The sequence below is a fragment of the Thunnus maccoyii genome, chromosome 14 (genome assembly GCF_910596095.1).
Source record: "Thunnus maccoyii chromosome 14, fThuMac1.1, whole genome shotgun sequence".
NCBI lineage: Eukaryota > Metazoa > Chordata > Actinopteri > Scombriformes > Scombridae > Thunnus > Thunnus maccoyii.
In genome coordinates this window covers 5,571,072-5,587,808 of record NC_056546.1, presented here as the reverse complement: position 1 = coordinate 5,587,808, position 16,737 = coordinate 5,571,072, and the positions used below count along the sequence as shown (strand labels likewise).

Here is a 16,737-nt window from a genome sequence, read left to right as displayed (position 1 = left end):
GGTCAAACCTCAATTTGCATCCAGAGAAGCCACTTCCATGATGACAGACTCACCTGAACCCACATCCTGAAGCTCATTCCTTCACTCATTCCTTCTCTGTCTCTCCTCCTATTGTCTCTCTCCATACATTCACCACAACACCCCCCACCCCCCTCCGATCAACCCGCCCCTGCCCCCCCACCCATGTGCTGTGATTGGCTGGCTGCAGCTGTCAGTCACAGAGGTGAGTGGTTTGGGGTTGTGGGAAGGTTGGCCTCAGGTTCGGAGGTTGGCTTCAGGCTGAGTGTTGGTTTAGGTTTTGGGGTTTAGTTGGGTTTCAACCTCTCTGACCACCAACAACACATCTCGAGAGCAAACACACAACACAAGGTGAGTACCCCAAAAACAAACACACACACACACACACACACACACACACACACACCTGTGGCAGGCCACGAATGTGTGTGGTTTCTTTAGAAAAACTAACAGAAAGGTTGAATTCGTGAGATAAAAACACTTCCATGTGGGGGGGGGTTTCTCCGCACTTTGCAAATATGTATTGTGTTAAGATTATCTGTAAACTACATACCAACATATTTAACTGAAATATTTTAAGTTATTTAAAAAAAGGGAAAGCTGCATTTATTTAAAACACTAAATAAAAGTAAGAAGTTATACCAACATCTTTTATCTTCTACCTTTTTTCTTTCATTTTAGATTTTGATTTTCAGTTCATTTACAATTTCACAATCTCTCAGCAAATTCATTTTCTTATTATTTTTCTTATTATTTCAGGAAATAACTTTTTTTTTGGTCTTTCCTCTTCTTCTTCTTCTTCAGACTCATGAATCAGAATCACCTTTATTGTCCACTGACCATCACACTGCCTGCTGCTGTTAAACTGTTTCATATTTCAGGAATGTTACTGAACATTTGTTTGCACAGCTGTAGCTCTTCTATCAGTTAGTTATTTGTCATTTTTAGTGACCTTTAGTCTACTGCTGATACCTTATATGTGCTCTGATTAGGAAAGATGTTATTGTAAGATTTCTTTAACATACTCATGAACTAGTTCTATTTCACTGAGCAACAATATTTCCCTTTTATTATATGGTTTGTAACATAATTTGTAGTATTGTGTATTGTTTTTACATCATCTGTGTTTCCTGTATTTCCTTGAGGCTGTTTGTTTTTGCATCATGAGCCAAAACACTTCCCAGTGTAATTATTGTGGCTCTGTTACTGGTTTAACAGGCTGCCATGGCTTCCAACAGTCTGTTCAGCAGCACCAGCCCGATGCTGTACTGGGGTGAGTTTACTCTCATTTGTCAATTTCACAGAGAAAGCAGGTGTGTGTGTGTGTGTGTGTGTGTGTGTGTGTGTGTGTGTGTGTGTGTGTGTGTGTGTGTGTGTGTGTCTTACATCATGCTCTGTAGCTCGGGGATGAAGCTGGTCCTGGATGCAGGACGGTCTTTAGAACTGGAGGCGGTGGAGCCAGCCATGGGACTGCTCATAACCTCACCTACCTTAAGACATAAAACACAACAATGAAATAAAGCTGCATTAAACCAGAAATTGAAATGAACTGAAGAAGCCTTTTAACTCACCATCACACCTCATGTACATATTCTGTGTCTAATCTTCTATCTAAAAAATATTTTGCATGTCTAGACTCATTTTTGTACACATAAACAGAAATTTATGATTAATGGGAGAGGAAAGAAGAAAAAAACAAAGTTCTGATACACAAATCTGTTTTCAGTTTTGGGATTTTTTTCTGTAATCTTTGATTTTTGCTGAAATATTGGATCATTTGAACATTTACTGAATTGAAAGCATGTGAGAAGTTTAGAGGGAAAAATCACTATTTGGTGGAGCTGTTAACAACTCATAGACACGTGAAATGTGACCCAGACTACACACTGCTTCTTGTAAGACATCAGAAGCCAAAAAGGTTGGAAACCACTGGTTTCATCTTTAACAATGTGTTATATTATCCATTGTGTCAAATCTTCATCTGAAAAGTAACTAAACCTGTCAAATAAATGTAGTGGAGTAGAAAGCACAATATTTCCCTCTGAAATGTAACTTAGTGGAGTGGAAGTATAAAGTAGCATCACATTGAAATACTAGAAATACTACAAAGTTGTACTTGAGTAAATGTACTTAGTTACTTTCCACCACTATTATAAACGTGCTGATAACACTTTGGATATTTTTTGGGATAATTTAACCAAAACAAAACTATTCAGCTCTGCATAATAGAGCCTAAAATAGCAAGGTAGCAGAATAGATTTGAGGCGAATCAACACACACACACGCACGCGCACGCACACAAGCACACACACACACGGGACAGGTGGTGTGACCGCAGTAACTTCCCCTCCGGCAGTGAAATCTGAATGATAATACAGCGCAGTTCCCTCCTATTCAAACACTGCGGGGAATAAAACACAATGCATGAAACAAAAAGGCGGACAGGAGGAGGAGGAGGAGGAGGAAGAGGAGGAGAACCACAGAAAACCAGAGACTGAGCTCAAAATAAGTATAAATACTCACCAGACTCGTTCAGGAAAACGCTGCCGCTGCTGCTGCTGCTGCTGTTGTTGATACTTTTTCGTTTGGTTCGCTCTTCGGCGCGATTTGATGACGTTTATCGATCTCGGCAGCGCCACGGAACACTGGTAGTTGTAGTTTTCTGCCGATTGGTATCAAAAACGTCCTCTCACTCTTGATTAATAATATATTTATCGCTGTATTTTTGCACAAATATCGAGTGGAAGAGGGATGAAGGCAGAAAACACCCAGTAACTAAGCGATATGTTAAATACACCAGGTTTAGCAGCTATAATTGTATCAATATCCAAACCAATACTATATCAATTCAACGTTTAAACTAGCTTGATACGATTGTTAATGACCAGTAACACAAATAACAATCAGGTTTTCAGCCCGAGGTATTAATCTATGTGTTTTATTACTTTATATCTTTTGTAAAACGCAGGTCATAATTTCTACTAAATTACATAATTTTATAATCCAGTCTATCAACATTTGAACTTGTGAGTTTTATCACACTTATTCTACATTTCTCTGTAGACAAAGCATTAATGTATTTTAAGAAGTTCTTATGATACATCCATGGACTGTGTAGTTTCCCTACACAACAAAATCAGATTTGCTCAGTTTTGGATCCTACAGGAAAATACTTATATATTATAGAAAGGCTCCAAACCACAATTAGGGAAAGTACTTCACAATTAGATCTCTTATGCAAAAGAAAGTTTGATATTTATCTGAATTAAATGTTAGTATGAAAGGTTTTAAATCATGCCACCCAAAACCCTTTGGAAATGTGAGGAGACTAGCTGTCTCTTCTTCTGCTGTTTTATGTTTCTTTATTGGTAGATTACAGTCATTTAGCCTATCTGACAATCATTTAAAGTGTAAATGTGAACTTGGATGTATTTTGTATTTATTTCTTAGTATTATAACTCTTTAGACAGTGTTTACCACATTAATTTAGATTTCAGCAAAAATATATATATTAAAGATGGATAAGGCACAAAAAAAACAATATCTCTGTCAATTGTTCCCTCTCAGATTCTGTAGTGAAACGTCGGCCACCACCATCGCCCACTAACCGCCAACTGGACAACCTCCACCAGCGCAGCACAGCGCCACCCAGAGGCCTAGTGCAGACCGACAGCCCGAACTTCCTCTGCAGTAGCCTGCCGCATCACTGGAGGTGTAACAAGACCCTTCCCAGAACCTTCACTGTGAGAAATCATCTATCCATCTAATCAACACTTGCTTTAATTCAATTTAAAGGTCATTAAAAAAGTCAGAGATACTTTTTGCCTCCAGTTTTTGCCTTCAAGGCTGACTACACAAACCCTACCCCCCTTTCACAAAGTTAAAGGACCAGTCCTAACTTTTCTCCGTCCTCCAGGTGGTTTCCCTGGGCAACGACGTGCCAGACGGCGTGGTTGTCACATTGATGGCTGGCAACGACAACAACAGCAGCGCTGAGCTACGCAACGCCACAGCGACCATGAAGCAAGGATACGCCCACTTTAATGACCTCCGCTTCATAGGTCGCAGCGGGAGAGGTAGAGAGACTGAAGCGATGTTTGATTCACATAAACATCAGCGAACAGAGGCCTGTATTTGGATGTTATGAGAAAAGAGACCCCATACTGGAGGTTCAACATCAAAAGGTCTTCACCACAAAGAGTTAAAAACCATACAGGGTAACTGACAAGCGGCAGGGATACAATATCAACAGACATTAAAATACATAAATACATGAAAATATAAATTATGATTAAATTAAATTAAATGGGAGAAGGGATAGATTTTTGTGAAATTCAAAGTAAACTATGCATTCAGGATCCTAATTGCTGTCTTATCTATTTAGAGTAATCTACATGGCCAGATTAAGCTATTAGGGAACCCAAGAGCAAAACTTTGCTGTTGGGCCCCTGTGGACCCCACACAAGACCAACCAGTACTCTCACCTGGTCCCATGTTTACTGTGTGTCAGTTTGTTTGTGGTAATTTGACATCTTTATTTACATATATGCAACTTATGAGCACAATATAAACAGAAATAATAAGGGCCCCTCCAACTATCTGTATCAAACGGTATGCTAAATCTCTTTAAATTGTTTTAATTCTCCTGTACATGTGTCTTTTTGTGTTATTTTTCCAGGAAAGACTTTCACTCTTTCAATCAACGTACTGACCTCGCCCCCTCAGATCGCCACATTACGCAGCGCCATCAAGGTCACTGTGGACGGACCACGGCTGCCGAGACGTTAGTACACAACGGAAAAAGTCATATGTTCACATGTTTGTTTGTTTTTCCTCCCCGAGCTTTCAGTCATTCTTACTTTCTTCATTTCTTCCTGTCTCTCAGGACAGAGGCAGAAGGAGGTGAAAACAGGAGCTTTCAGATCATCCTGCAGCAGCGCAGCATCATCAGGTATGAGAGGAGGGCACTGCAATCCATATTTTTTTATTTTAAAGCTGTAGGATTTGAAAAATTTTGGGAGTAAATTTACTTTTAGAACTATGGAAAAATGGAAAAAAATTTAATAAAACTGTCTTAATAAAAAAAAAAACATTTAAATCAACTTTAAAAGTCTTTCTTTCTCTCCAGATTGTAGATCCTTTTCCTCCTCTCTCTGGACCAATGAGCCATCCTTCCTGGGTCAGGTGACCTCTCTGACTTCTCCTTTCACTCCAAGTCCCAGAATGCACCACGTACCTCCTGCCCTCTCCTACTCCACCCAGCCTCCGCCATACAGCTCCTACCTGTCTGCTCCTCCTCCTCCTTCAGTCAGCCACAGTGGTCCGTTCCAGCCGGGCAGCTTCTATTACGGACCGAACCAATCACTCCAAACCGCGGGGGAGGACCGAAATGTTGCCGCTGCGCTAACCAATTATATTGAAGGGGCGTGTCTTTCTAGCAGAGGGGAGGAGCCTGTCTGGAGGCCTTATTGATCACTGCCCAGTAACTGCGTCCCAATTCAGGGGCCACATCCTTCGAAGGACGCGGTCTACAAAGGCATGCCCTTCGTGAGACACATTCGGTTTCCAAATGCAGCCTTCGAAGGATGCGGCCTCTGAATTGGGACACAGATAATGTTTTGTTTTCTTTATCAGTCTGTTTTTAAAACCTGAAAAATCTTCAAACTTTTGTTCTTTTGACATTTTTCAGTTATCTGTGTACACTGCACTGATAAAGTTGTTCTTATTTATTGCATTATTATAATTTATTTATCTATCTATTTATTACTTTTGATTATTTAATCAATTTAATTAGAATTTGTCATTAACAATAAATAAATAATCTAATAAAGTGATAAAGGGAGTTTCTACTTTTCTATTAAAGTCTTGAAGGATTTTACAATGAATTTGTTACACAGCGTAAACATTTCAAACCAGAAGAGTTTATTAGAGCAACAAGTTAAAAAACAGCATTCAGAACATACAAAATATAGCATCTCATTAACAATCTCACAATGAACCCAGAACCTTGAATAATGAGTCTTTGACCGGCCTCTAAAAGGAATTTCACAAACATTTTCTAAAGTGACTTAAATTTTAAAAGTTTAAAACCACAACGCGACCCTGTGACACGACGTGGTTGGAGCACACTGAGGACTGAGTCTGCCACAAGACGCCATATTTAAAAACTCCAGTAAACTGTGAAATACAGCGAGATTTACCTGGTGGTGACAAGCGTAATCAGCATTGTGTGAACTCGTTTAAAGGGCTTGAATTATATGTAAAAGTTATGCTGTAAATATTTATTCTTAAATACAAAAAGTTCAAAGTTTTAACAGATTTAAATATCCTAAAAATGATAAAATAGAAACAGTCATACCAAACAAAGTTAAAGTAAAAAGTAAAACCTTCTGTATGTTAGGCTGAGACATAGAAGTACTGACATCAATCATATTGACATGGTAACACTATAAAAAATCTGTCTGTATACAAATCTGATTCAGCTTGATACTGCAGAGGTTTGTGATTACATCAGCTGTTCCTCTTATCTGGCTGCTGATTGGCCGGTTGGGGTGCAGTGGGTGTGACCTCAGGTTTCCATGGTGAAGGTCTCCTGGAGGAAGAGGTAAAAGAGGACATTCGCTTACTTCTAGACACCGCTTGATTGGTCTTTACTTCCACACACTATGAAAGTTTAAGTCATCACAAGATTTTACGGAAGCAACATTGTCAAAATAAGAAGGAAGTATCGCTCATTCCCTTTGTGTTCAACAATAAAAGAAGTTCATTTTAAAATAAACTAAAAATCACTGGGTTAAAATTTGACCCATCAGCTTTACTTTTTTCTCAAAGTTGTGTCATCATCCTTTGAAAATGGAATAAAATTCTTCTTTGTATCGCATTCAAGGGCGGACCAACATTGTTATTGTGTTCAAATGTCAGGACTTTATGTTAAATTATGTTTCAGGCAATTTTTTACAAACACAAATTGTGTCTGCGGGCATCTGAATGACATTCTGAAAGCCACCTAAAAGTAAAATGGTGAGTATTGAGGACAGTAATCTAATGTAAATTGAGGGAAAGTAATAAGTATTTTATTACATTTCTCCAACACAGCAGTTCAGTGTCGACCGTCCACCTGTAACGCGTTGAGTTCAGCCACTCTCCTGCTCCACTCCTCCTCCGTCATCTCCTCTTCTTCTCCTCCGTCCTTCACATCCTCCTCGACCTGATGCTCTGCTGGAATATATAGAGGATCGTGTGATAAATATAAAGTAGAGTGTGTGAGCGCGTCTACGTGTGGATTGATTTGTGAATGTCGGAGTGTTGTGGCGTGTGTATTCTCACCGTTGCAGGTCAGAGCGGTGCAGACCCAGTTCCCACAGGCACACACACACATGTTGCACTCCAGCTGAGTCTCAGCTCCGTCCTCGAACACTTCATCCTCCAGAGCACACTCTACACACACACACACACACACACACACACACACACACACCGCATACACGCACACACAAACCAAGAGGGTAAACAGACATATAATAAAAACAAAAATCTGAAAAGATAATCAGATATTGATGTGTTTAACCAAATTTTCTGTACTATCCGAACCAAATGTGTCTCTAACGATTTAATTTGTCAGATTCAGACTGGATTTAAATATTTTTTTAATGTTTTCTTTCATTTCTTCACAATTCGATTACTGCAATGGCCTCTTAGCTGGCATAAAACAGAAATCAGTTCACAAATTGCACAAAATGCAGCAGCCAGACTTCAACAACAGACCAAGAAAAGATATTACTCTTGTTTTAATGTTCGTACATTGGCTGCCAGTTCGTTTTAGAACTGATTTTAAGATCCTGCTCATTGCATTTAATGCACTTAATGACCCCAGATTACATCTCTGAGTTACCCTCCCCTTATCAACAGGAAGGAACCTCCTAGCTGTTCACTAATGCAAGGTTGAGGACTTAAAGGTTACCAGTGAGGTTGCAGATTGCAACACACTGAATACCATCACCAGCCCCCCCCCCCCCTCCAAGCATTTAGGAGAACCTATGGTGGCCACAAAACTTGCAAAAAACTAGAGCCTTTGGTTTGTCCACTCGGGGCTACTGTAGAAACATGGTGGTGCAACATGATGGCGCTTCCTATGTAGATATAAAGGGCTCATTCTAAGGTAACAAAAACACAAAAATTCTTATTTTCAGGTGATTATACACTAATGAAAACATATATATGAATATTATATTCCATTTCTGCTAAGTCCATTCTGCTAGATGCCACTTAATTCTACACACTGCACCTTTAAAGGAGACGGAGCTTTTTCTGTCAGGGCACAATTATTAGGGAACAACCTGTCTGAGAATCTCACACTTTTTTCCTTTAAGTTGCTTTTGGAAACTCACTTTTTTGATAAGTGCTATATAAACCAACTTTATTATTATTTTTATTATAATGTTGGAATTTTACCAAATATTATCTATGATTTTCTCAAGGTTCTGGAGGCAGGAAAGTTTTTATACAAGTGAAAAGTATTTCTCAACTATCAGGATTACTGTTCATAAATAGATTCTTTAGGGATAACAGGGATGATACGGGTGTTTGTGTGTGTGTGTGTGTGTGTGTGTGTGTGTGATTACTTCTCTCAGGCGGATGGTAGCTGGGAGTCAGACAGTTGATAAACTCATTTAAACTCAGCTTCCAGTCTGCATTTTCATCCGACAGCTCAATCAAAGCATCGACACACAGAGACCTGAGAGACAGAAAGAGAACTTAATGGATGTTGATTACAAGGATTTATTCACAAAATATGCACTTTTTTTTTTAGCAGAAAATTAAAACAAATGAAATTCTTAGTCCAAACCTCAGTAGCAGGTTAGTCTCCACAGTATTCGAGTATGTGAGGTTGAGGGCGGTGTCATTATGTTTTAGGAAGCTCAGGAACTCTTTTGAATCAAGCTGTAAATCCCCGTTATCGTACATCTGTAACACACAACACATTTTAAAAAAAAACATTTCTCAGTTATTTTCCAATAGAATATATTCATGTGATTTGTAAACAAGTCACATAAAACAGTGAGAGTAAGAGGACGTGAAAAGGTCTAACCTGAAAGTATGTTTGCAGCAGATCATGCGCTGAAGACACATTTGAGGCCAAGTTATCAGACTCCACCTCCTCCTGAATCCACTGGATCACTCTCTCTCTCAGCCAATCACGATCAGGCAGGAAACACACGACTGCAAGCATGAGCAGGCAAAACAACATGGCTGCAATGTGAGCTCTCTGAATGCCTTAAACTCTGAAAATACTCTGAAAAACTCATTAATTAATTAAAATTCATGTTTTTGTGGTGTCATTTGCAGACTTACTGGGACTCACACCACCTGTCTTTGTTGGTTTCTCTGCAAATAAAAACACACAGAATACAGTCACAACTCACATAAACACATGTTTTTTTAAAAGAGCGTGTTTATGTACAGACCCAGACAATGTCCTCTGTGCTCCGCATGTATCTTGGTCTGGGTGATGCAGGCGTCTCTGTGCAGCTCGCAGTGGTTTCTGTAGGATCTGCCATTACTGCCACACACCCAGTGCTCTGACACATCACACTGCTGCAGAGAACAAAGACCAGAAACGTCTCACATATGGCCTGCAGAGCAGAACACAGGGAATATCCACTTCTACTACGACTAGAAAAGAGACAAGAAATTGTGGAATTATATGGAAACAGCATAAGGCACAAAACTCAAAAGAAGTGGACATTGTTACAGCTATAAGAGAAACATATTTCTCAAAACTGGCAGAAAAATCTTAAAGGGGACATATTGTGATTTTCTGTTATTTATATACTGTTAAGATGTTGGATATCTACTGTATGTAGTCAAAGTTCCAAAACTTGAGGTCAACGTGTGTAGAAATGGTCCCTGCAAGTCAAAATCCAGGGCTTAGACAAGCTGACAGCAGCTCATGGCGCACACCCATAAATGGCCATCCGTTCAGTAGCCTTTGTTGCAGATGTATTTGAGAAGCTGACATTAAGAGTAAAGAATGAGAAAAAGTAGTGAAATCCCGCTACTATAGTTTGTTTCATGATTTGTTTACGTGGCCTCCATCACCAGTGGATGTCTGCTGAGCAGCAGTTTGCGGGAGATAACCAATCAGAACAGGAGTTGGGCCTTAAAGAGACAGGAGCTAAAACAGCCTGTTTCATAAAGGCAAGTATAAGATAAATAAGGAGTTTTTTTAAATCATGCAGATATTCCAGTAGAGCCCCAGAATAAATATATAGATCTGCAAATGTGCAGGATGTGTCCCCTTTAAAAAATGTTATACACATTTATAAAGATCATCATTTTAATTTTAAAGAGAATTTTTAAATTTTTTAAAGAGAAACAGATGAATTTCTGTAAAAGATAATTAAGGCAAAATTTTTAGTCACTACAATGTGATTTTAGACCTGAGAGAACAGAAATCAAGTCATAATTAGTTAAATAAAAGTGCAACGAGTGTAGAAATCAATCAGTAATTTTACCTGTAAACAGCGACACACTGGTTCTCCTCTGTCAGTGGATACACACTCTCTACCTGCACCGCAGGAAGTCCTGGCACACACTGACTGCTCCTGACACACACACACACACACACACACACACACACACACACACAAAATAGAAGGAGAGAATTTATTTAGTTTATCGTCACTGCATTTTCATGGTATTTCGATTTTATATAGTTAATAGAAACAAAGAAATAGTAAATACGAGTATGGCTGTGTCCGAAATCACTCCCTTATTCACTATTCCCCATATAATAGACACTTAATAGTTTACTCAATAGTGAGCAGTAAATCAAGATTTCGGACACTAACTAATCATCATCACTTTGTGTCAATTAGGGATGTGCAGAGAGCCCAGTATTTGTATTTGTATCTGTATTTGTTGAGGCAGCAAAATTATTTGTATTTGTATTCGAATAAAAGTGGAAAGAGGCTTAAAAATCCTGTTTTTGTTTTTATTACATATATATGTATATATATTTACACACTCAGCATTCGGACACTCAAATAAAATGGTGAAGGGTAAATTTAGTGCACTATATAGTAAATAGGCAGTGATTTCGGACACAGCCTATGTGTGTGTGTGTGTGTTCCAGACTCCAGATGGTGACCTTTAACCTCCCACTGGGAGAGACACATGCTGTTTTGAATGACAATGAATCAACACACAGAGACACACACGCACACTCATTGTTGAGGCAGCTGGCCAGCAGTAGAGGTCATTTTGAAAAAATCTTCATCTTATTTTTGTGCTTTGGTCATCATTCCTGACAGTTGTAATAAAACTTCAATCAGTAAGTTCATCACTGAGATCAGAGGATGTGATGACATCAGCAGAGTCCATTAAGGAAAGTAACATGAAGGGTCAGACCATTAAGTTTTAATTAAAACCCAGTCACCTGACTCACCATGTGAAAATGAAATTAAATGTAAAAGCACATGAAGATGTTACAACAATCCACTGGACTAATAAACGATGTAGTAGGTCAACAAAATTTAGCAGACTCTTTGGACTTCGATGTTGATTTTGGTTTCACATTTCAAATAAAGGTGTTTTCTGACCTGCTGGTGCCTGCTGTTTCTCAGTGTAAGTCGTAAAATATAGAAAATGCTCCTATCGCAGCTCTCTTCTTGCTCTCAGCATCATAAGGAATATCACTTTCTTATGTGTGTTTTGCACAGTAATACAGAAGGAAATGAAGGAATGATAACCAAGGTGATGATAATATGGAGTCCCAAAGTGTCCAAAATTAAATAAATAAATAATCATATGGATAAACACAAACAAATCAAAAATATTATCATGAAATTGTAAAATAATCAAACACATTTTCAAAATTCAGCTCATTATTATGATGAAAAGTGGCATTTTGAAATAACTTTCACAGTTTCATGGCTATATTATATATTTATTCATATGATTATTTATTTCTTAATGTCTTATTTATTTATTTAATTGTAGTTGCTTTTAAATGTATCATTCTTACTTTAGGTAGTTTTGAAAATTCATACCTGTTTATGCATTTTAACTGGATTTTGTCTCCTTTTTTACTGCATTTTAACATATATTGAGTTTACTTGCTTGTAATGTGACAGTTTCTTTGTCTGTTCATGTGTTTTGTTTTTCGTTGTCTAATAATGTTTATTACCCTCTCGGCCAGGTCTCTCTTGAAAAAGAGATTTTGATCTCAACGAGACTCTCACCTGGTTAAATAAAGGAAAATGAAATGAGTTTGATGAATTTTGAACACTTTGTCTCTCCGTAGAAACACACTTCAACACACTCACACAAACACACACAGGCTTCAGATTAGAGATGTAAATCCTCCCAAAAATGCATTGCACACATTCCTCCATTTACAGGTCAGAAAACCAGACACATGCTTCTGAACTCAACTATTATAACCTCAAGGCTGACTCCAACTCTTCCTCTAACATGAACCTGAGACTAAATGTTGAAGAAGTGAAGATCAGCCAAATGTCAGATCAGTCCCACGGCCGAAAAACTCAAATTATTCCACACAAAGATGCACAAGAGCGCACACACAATAGATAGCACATCTGTCACCCGTTGGCTCTCCAGCTGACATCTGCTGCGCTGCAAACCTGCTGTTAGCGACCAGACAACTGGAGCAAACCACACACACACACACACACACACACACATGCACACTCACACATGCACGGTTGTGTTTTGGGTGCAATTATGAGTTCATGTCTGACCCTGTTTGGCTGTTGAGCAATTTGTCTTCCTCGCTCTGAATCTTTCCTCCTCTCGGTCTTCTCTCTTCTGTTTTCCTCCCTCACTCTCACTTTTACATTCATCTTTTCCTCCACATTATTCTCTCTTTTGAACGATTTTTTCCCATGATTTTCCCCACAGGATCATTAAGATTTATCTCTTAAAGTCATGGGCTGAAATGCCTGAAAGGATTTTGAATATTTTTATTAAATTATGTTTACTTTCAGTGAGTTTTCTGCATGCTGGTAGTTTTGGTTTTAATACTTCCTGGAAGGCTTTTTTTTAAAAAAAAAAAAAAAAAAAAAAAAAGTTGAGACCAGCTATTTTATATTTCAGACAACGACATTTTGTGTTAAAAATTGTTATTTACATGCATATTTACATGCGTTTTTCACTTCAGTTCAGTAAAACTATCCACAATTTCTCTGCAGAAAACATTAAATCGGCAAAATGCTGCAGCACAAGTTATTCTCAGTTTTACATGCAGCAGCCGTCTTTGTCATCTAATGTTTAGTTTTAGCCGACTTTGATGACTTTTCATTGTATGAATCCACATCTCGATTGTCTTTAATAGATGTTTTTGAGTCAGAGGTGATAAAAACAGCTGCAGAGGACACTGTCTGAACAAACCGACACACAGAGTGTGTTTAAACTAGAATTACAGCTGGAGGGCCGAGATTAGAGATGAGCTGCCGACAGCCCTAATCAGCAGATACACACATACCTGAGAACCTGCTCACTGTCGGACAGGTTTTAAGCCAAAACAAAAAAAAAGATCATTTATACCCCCAAAACATACACACACACACACACACACACACACACTCCAGGGGATATTCTATATTCTTTTCCTGTAGTCAGAGGTGAACATCAGTCTTTCCTGACTGACTATCAGTGATGGATTTACACCAGTTTTGGAGGATGGAACATTTCAGCAGCATTTCAGCTGCCTAGAGTCATCAATATATCTGTCAGCCATCTGTTTTTTTCCACAGAAGATATATGAAGATGCTCTTGCTGTTATCTTGTGTATGTACACCAAATTGAGGATTTAATAGGAACCTGCCCATTAATCTGTGCAGGTTTACTGGAATTCAGCTAAAATCCATATAAACACACTGCAGTGACTATTGCGATGCTTGAATGATTAGTTAAAGTAATATTATATGAATTCAGCTTGTCAGGATCTGAGAAAAACAACCTTGTTTTCAAGTTGAGCTTGAACGTTCAACCTTGACCTCATCTTCTTCCAGAGAACAACTTGATCATCATCACCATCAATGCCGTCCTTATCCACATCATCTTCAGCTTTGAGGTGCAGATACTGAAATTCTATCTGAGCCATTTTTGTTTGTAAGATAATAATAAATAAATCATTCACACTTTGAGTTTACCTTGACCAGAGGAGAGGAGGAGACAGGAGGCGAGGCGAGGAGCAACGGCAGCAGCAGGAGCACAGAGAGGGTCAACATCTGGAGAGGAGAGGAGAGGAGAGGAGAGGAGAGGAGAGGAGAGGAGAGGAGAGGAGGGTTTTTAATAATATAGTCATGAAACTCTTTGAATATTTCACTATTGCAATGACAATAAAATTACATAAAATACTCATACTACTGCTATAACAATAACAATAACAATAACAACAACAACAATAATAATAATAATAACAATAACAATTACAATAACAATAACAATAACAATAACAATAACAATAACAATAACAATAATAATAATGAAGCAGCCATACCGTGCCAGTTTAAGTTTCTGCTGTTAATCCTTAATCAACCAGTCCACATTAAAAACTGTAAGAACCTGTCAGTCAGAATCCAGGGAATCAGTCACTCCACAGTGTTTTTGTTCAGTTCCTCTTTGAGCAGTCAAGAAAAGAAGAGCAGTGAAAAATAAATCACACAAGAATCCATTTAGAGAGTTTATATCCAGCCAGTGATCAGCGTCTGCTTTGCTCTGCAGTGAAACAATGTCTGAGTGAGCAACAAAAAGAAAGAGGAGAGAGGAGGAGGAGGAGGAGGAGGAGAGATGCTGGAAAAGAGACCAGCTGTCCAGAGTCACACCGCCCCCCCTCCTTCCTCCAGCCCCATGAGCACACATGAGCTGTCTTCTTGAAGAATGATAAGGAAAAGGCACGCGACCGGCTGACATGTTCAGACAGCGTTACACAGCCGAGGGGAGAGAGCAGCGGTAAGTTATTAGTCCCGACTGACAAAACAAAATGAAATCCTCTGACCAGCTGTACAGTTTTAAAACTTTGTGACATTTTTTACTCACATTTTTCTTGAGGCTGTGAACACACACACACAATAATATAATACTGTCAAAGTGGATGTTTTTGATCAACTGTTTTAAAAAGAAAAGGATTATTAAAGGATGATAAAAGAGAGAAGTTTGAGTTTCATTCAGTGAGTATTCAAGTGCTCAAGCAGTCACCTGACAACCAAGCACTTAAAAAAATAATAAAATATTAACAATTATACAAAACAAAGCAATTTGGGTGCAAGTAAACCTTTTTTTCACCAGTTTATAACAAACAAAAGTGTTGTTGTTCACTCTCTGGAAAGTATTTCCATGTCAGGAACAGGCCACCGCTCATCTTTACATTAAACAATCACCTCATCATATTGATCAGACTCTGACCCAGACATTCACTATACAGAATTTTAGTACAAAGTCAAGACTTTTGGCTTTGGGCCTCTTCCTGACAAAGAAATACTTTCCAGTGAGCAAAAACTTGACTTGTTATTAGTCTTTGGAGCCATTTCTAAACAAACTAACTCAACCACACTCCTCAGAGACAAGGAGCATGTCACACAGAGCAGCGATGTAGCTCATTTTTAATAGTTTTTGGACAACAACAGAGGTCTACAGCACAAAGGAATAAGATATATCAGGCTTTGGACACACACATATCTATCTATCTATCTATCTATAGCGTGAGTAGGATCGATTCATTGTAGGTTTGGCTCTGCACATGAGCAATTTGTTGACAATAAGGAAAAATACAGAAAATTGTCAGCCTGATCCTTTAAACCCTCCAGTAAATCAAAGTCTGTCTGTTGTAGTATCACACTGTGACCAGCAGAGAGCAGAGTCTCCATGGTGGTAGTTATTCTCATCAATACTGTAATCACTGTCTCATTCATACACAAACCCTAAAATGTAATCACTTACATTATGGGGGCTTGCTTTAAAAAATACAGGTATTTCCGATGGACATTGTCTGCATTTTTACAGTCCAACCATTGTAAAATAAAAGAAAATCTATTATCTATAATAATAATCTATTATAAAACATCGCTAGAATGTTAAACAAATGTATAAATCTACATAAAAAATGAAAAAGATGGCAGAACTACCTTAAAATGACTTAATTTAAATGAAGATTCTTGTTTTTTATACAGTAATCTTTGGTAAATTCATAGGATTATTCAATCCATCCACTACAACTCCCCATCAAAGTACAGATTTCTGGATGTAAAACACAGAAAAATTATGTAAAATTACATTCAAATTATCCTCCTTTACCACCCATTAATGGTATCTTGAGAGATTTAGGCTTTTATTTTATGTGATTATCCAATCTATTTACAGTAGATCCCTGGTAAATGTTGGTTTTATACTGTACAAAAGAATAAGATCATGTGATAATAGTTACTTACATGTGTTAATAGTGTAAGTGTACTTTCTATTGGCAGAAACCAACACATTACTGTTCTTGGTTTCATTACATAATGTTTGTGTGGTACCTGTGTTAGTGAGGAGCTTGGTGGCCTCCAAGACCTTCTCTGTGTAGACTCGTGGACTCGTAGAAGTGACCACGTGGACAACTCTGGCAGCATGGCCTCGAATAGCCCCAGCGGTGCAATCCAAACCGTCAACATCTTTCTCCTGAAGAGCAATGACACACTTATTCACATCCTCTAGCAT

General features: G+C 38.3%; 4 protein-coding genes across 4 annotated transcripts in view; 2 read left to right on the top strand and 2 right to left on the bottom strand.

Moving 5' to 3' along the window:
* supt3h (SPT3 homolog, SAGA and STAGA complex component) overlaps positions 1–2,643 on the bottom strand; it is an 8,504-nt gene extending 5,861 nt beyond the window's left edge. Inside the window, exons 1-2 of the mRNA XM_042433265.1 lie at positions 2,542–2,643; positions 1,405–1,508 (exon numbers count right to left, since the gene is read on the bottom strand). Coding sequence (XP_042289199.1) covers positions 1,405–1,496 — 92 coding nt within the window. The 5' untranslated portion in view covers positions 1,497–1,508; positions 2,542–2,643. The remainder of the gene's footprint in view (positions 1–1,404; positions 1,509–2,541) is intronic.
* cdc5l (CDC5 cell division cycle 5-like (S. pombe)) overlaps positions 1–7,493 on the top strand; it is a 22,921-nt gene extending 15,428 nt beyond the window's left edge. Inside the window, exon 20 of the mRNA XM_042433263.1 lies at positions 7,476–7,493. The gene's annotated coding sequence lies outside the window, so the exon portion shown is untranslated. The remainder of the gene's footprint in view (positions 1–7,475) is intronic.
* Positions 2,443–5,692, top strand: LOC121912126 (runt-related transcription factor 2-like). Its single transcript, XM_042434210.1, has 6 exons — positions 2,443–2,527; positions 3,586–3,761; positions 3,935–4,094; positions 4,697–4,801; positions 4,904–4,969; positions 5,147–5,692. The coding sequence occupies exons 1-6, from the start codon at positions 2,443–2,445 to the stop codon at positions 5,488–5,490; spliced, it is 936 nt and encodes a 311-aa protein (XP_042290144.1). The 3' UTR covers positions 5,491–5,692.
* On the bottom strand, positions 6,426–16,737 carry LOC121912125 (follistatin-related protein 1-like). The gene is made up of 11 exons (XM_042434209.1): positions 16,591–16,737; positions 14,193–14,270; positions 10,533–10,622; positions 9,483–9,612; positions 9,370–9,402; positions 9,107–9,237; positions 8,864–8,982; positions 8,640–8,752; positions 7,345–7,455; positions 7,099–7,236; positions 6,426–6,610 (listed from the first exon to the last, which is right to left on the bottom strand). Exons 1-10 carry the CDS (start codon positions 16,735–16,737, stop codon positions 7,118–7,120), a joined length of 1,071 nt encoding a protein of 356 aa, XP_042290143.1. The 3' UTR covers positions 6,426–6,610; positions 7,099–7,117.

Coding starts and splice junctions, on each gene's coding strand:
- LOC121912126 (XM_042434210.1), top strand. CDS start 2,443: ATGAAACAAAAAGGCGGACAGGAGGAGGAGGAGGAGGAGGAAGAGGAG. Junction 3,762..3,934: donor CCCTTCCCAGAACCTTCACT/GTGAGAAATCAT, acceptor TCCGTCCTCCAG/GTGGTTTCCCTGGGCAACGA. Junction 4,802..4,903: donor CGGACCACGGCTGCCGAGAC/GTTAGTACACAA, acceptor CCTGTCTCTCAG/GACAGAGGCAGAAGGAGGTG.
- LOC121912125 (XM_042434209.1), bottom strand. CDS start 16,737: ATGCTAGAGGATGTGAATAAGTGTGTCATTGCTCTTCAGGAGAAAGAT. Junction 10,623..14,192: donor CCTCCTCTCCTCTGGTCAAG/GTAAACTCAAAG, acceptor TGTGTGTGTCAG/GAGCAGTCAGTGTGTGCCAG. Junction 7,456..8,639: donor CTACCATCCGCCTGAGAGAA/GTAATCACACAC, acceptor GTGTGTGTGTAG/AGTGTGCTCTGGAGGATGAA.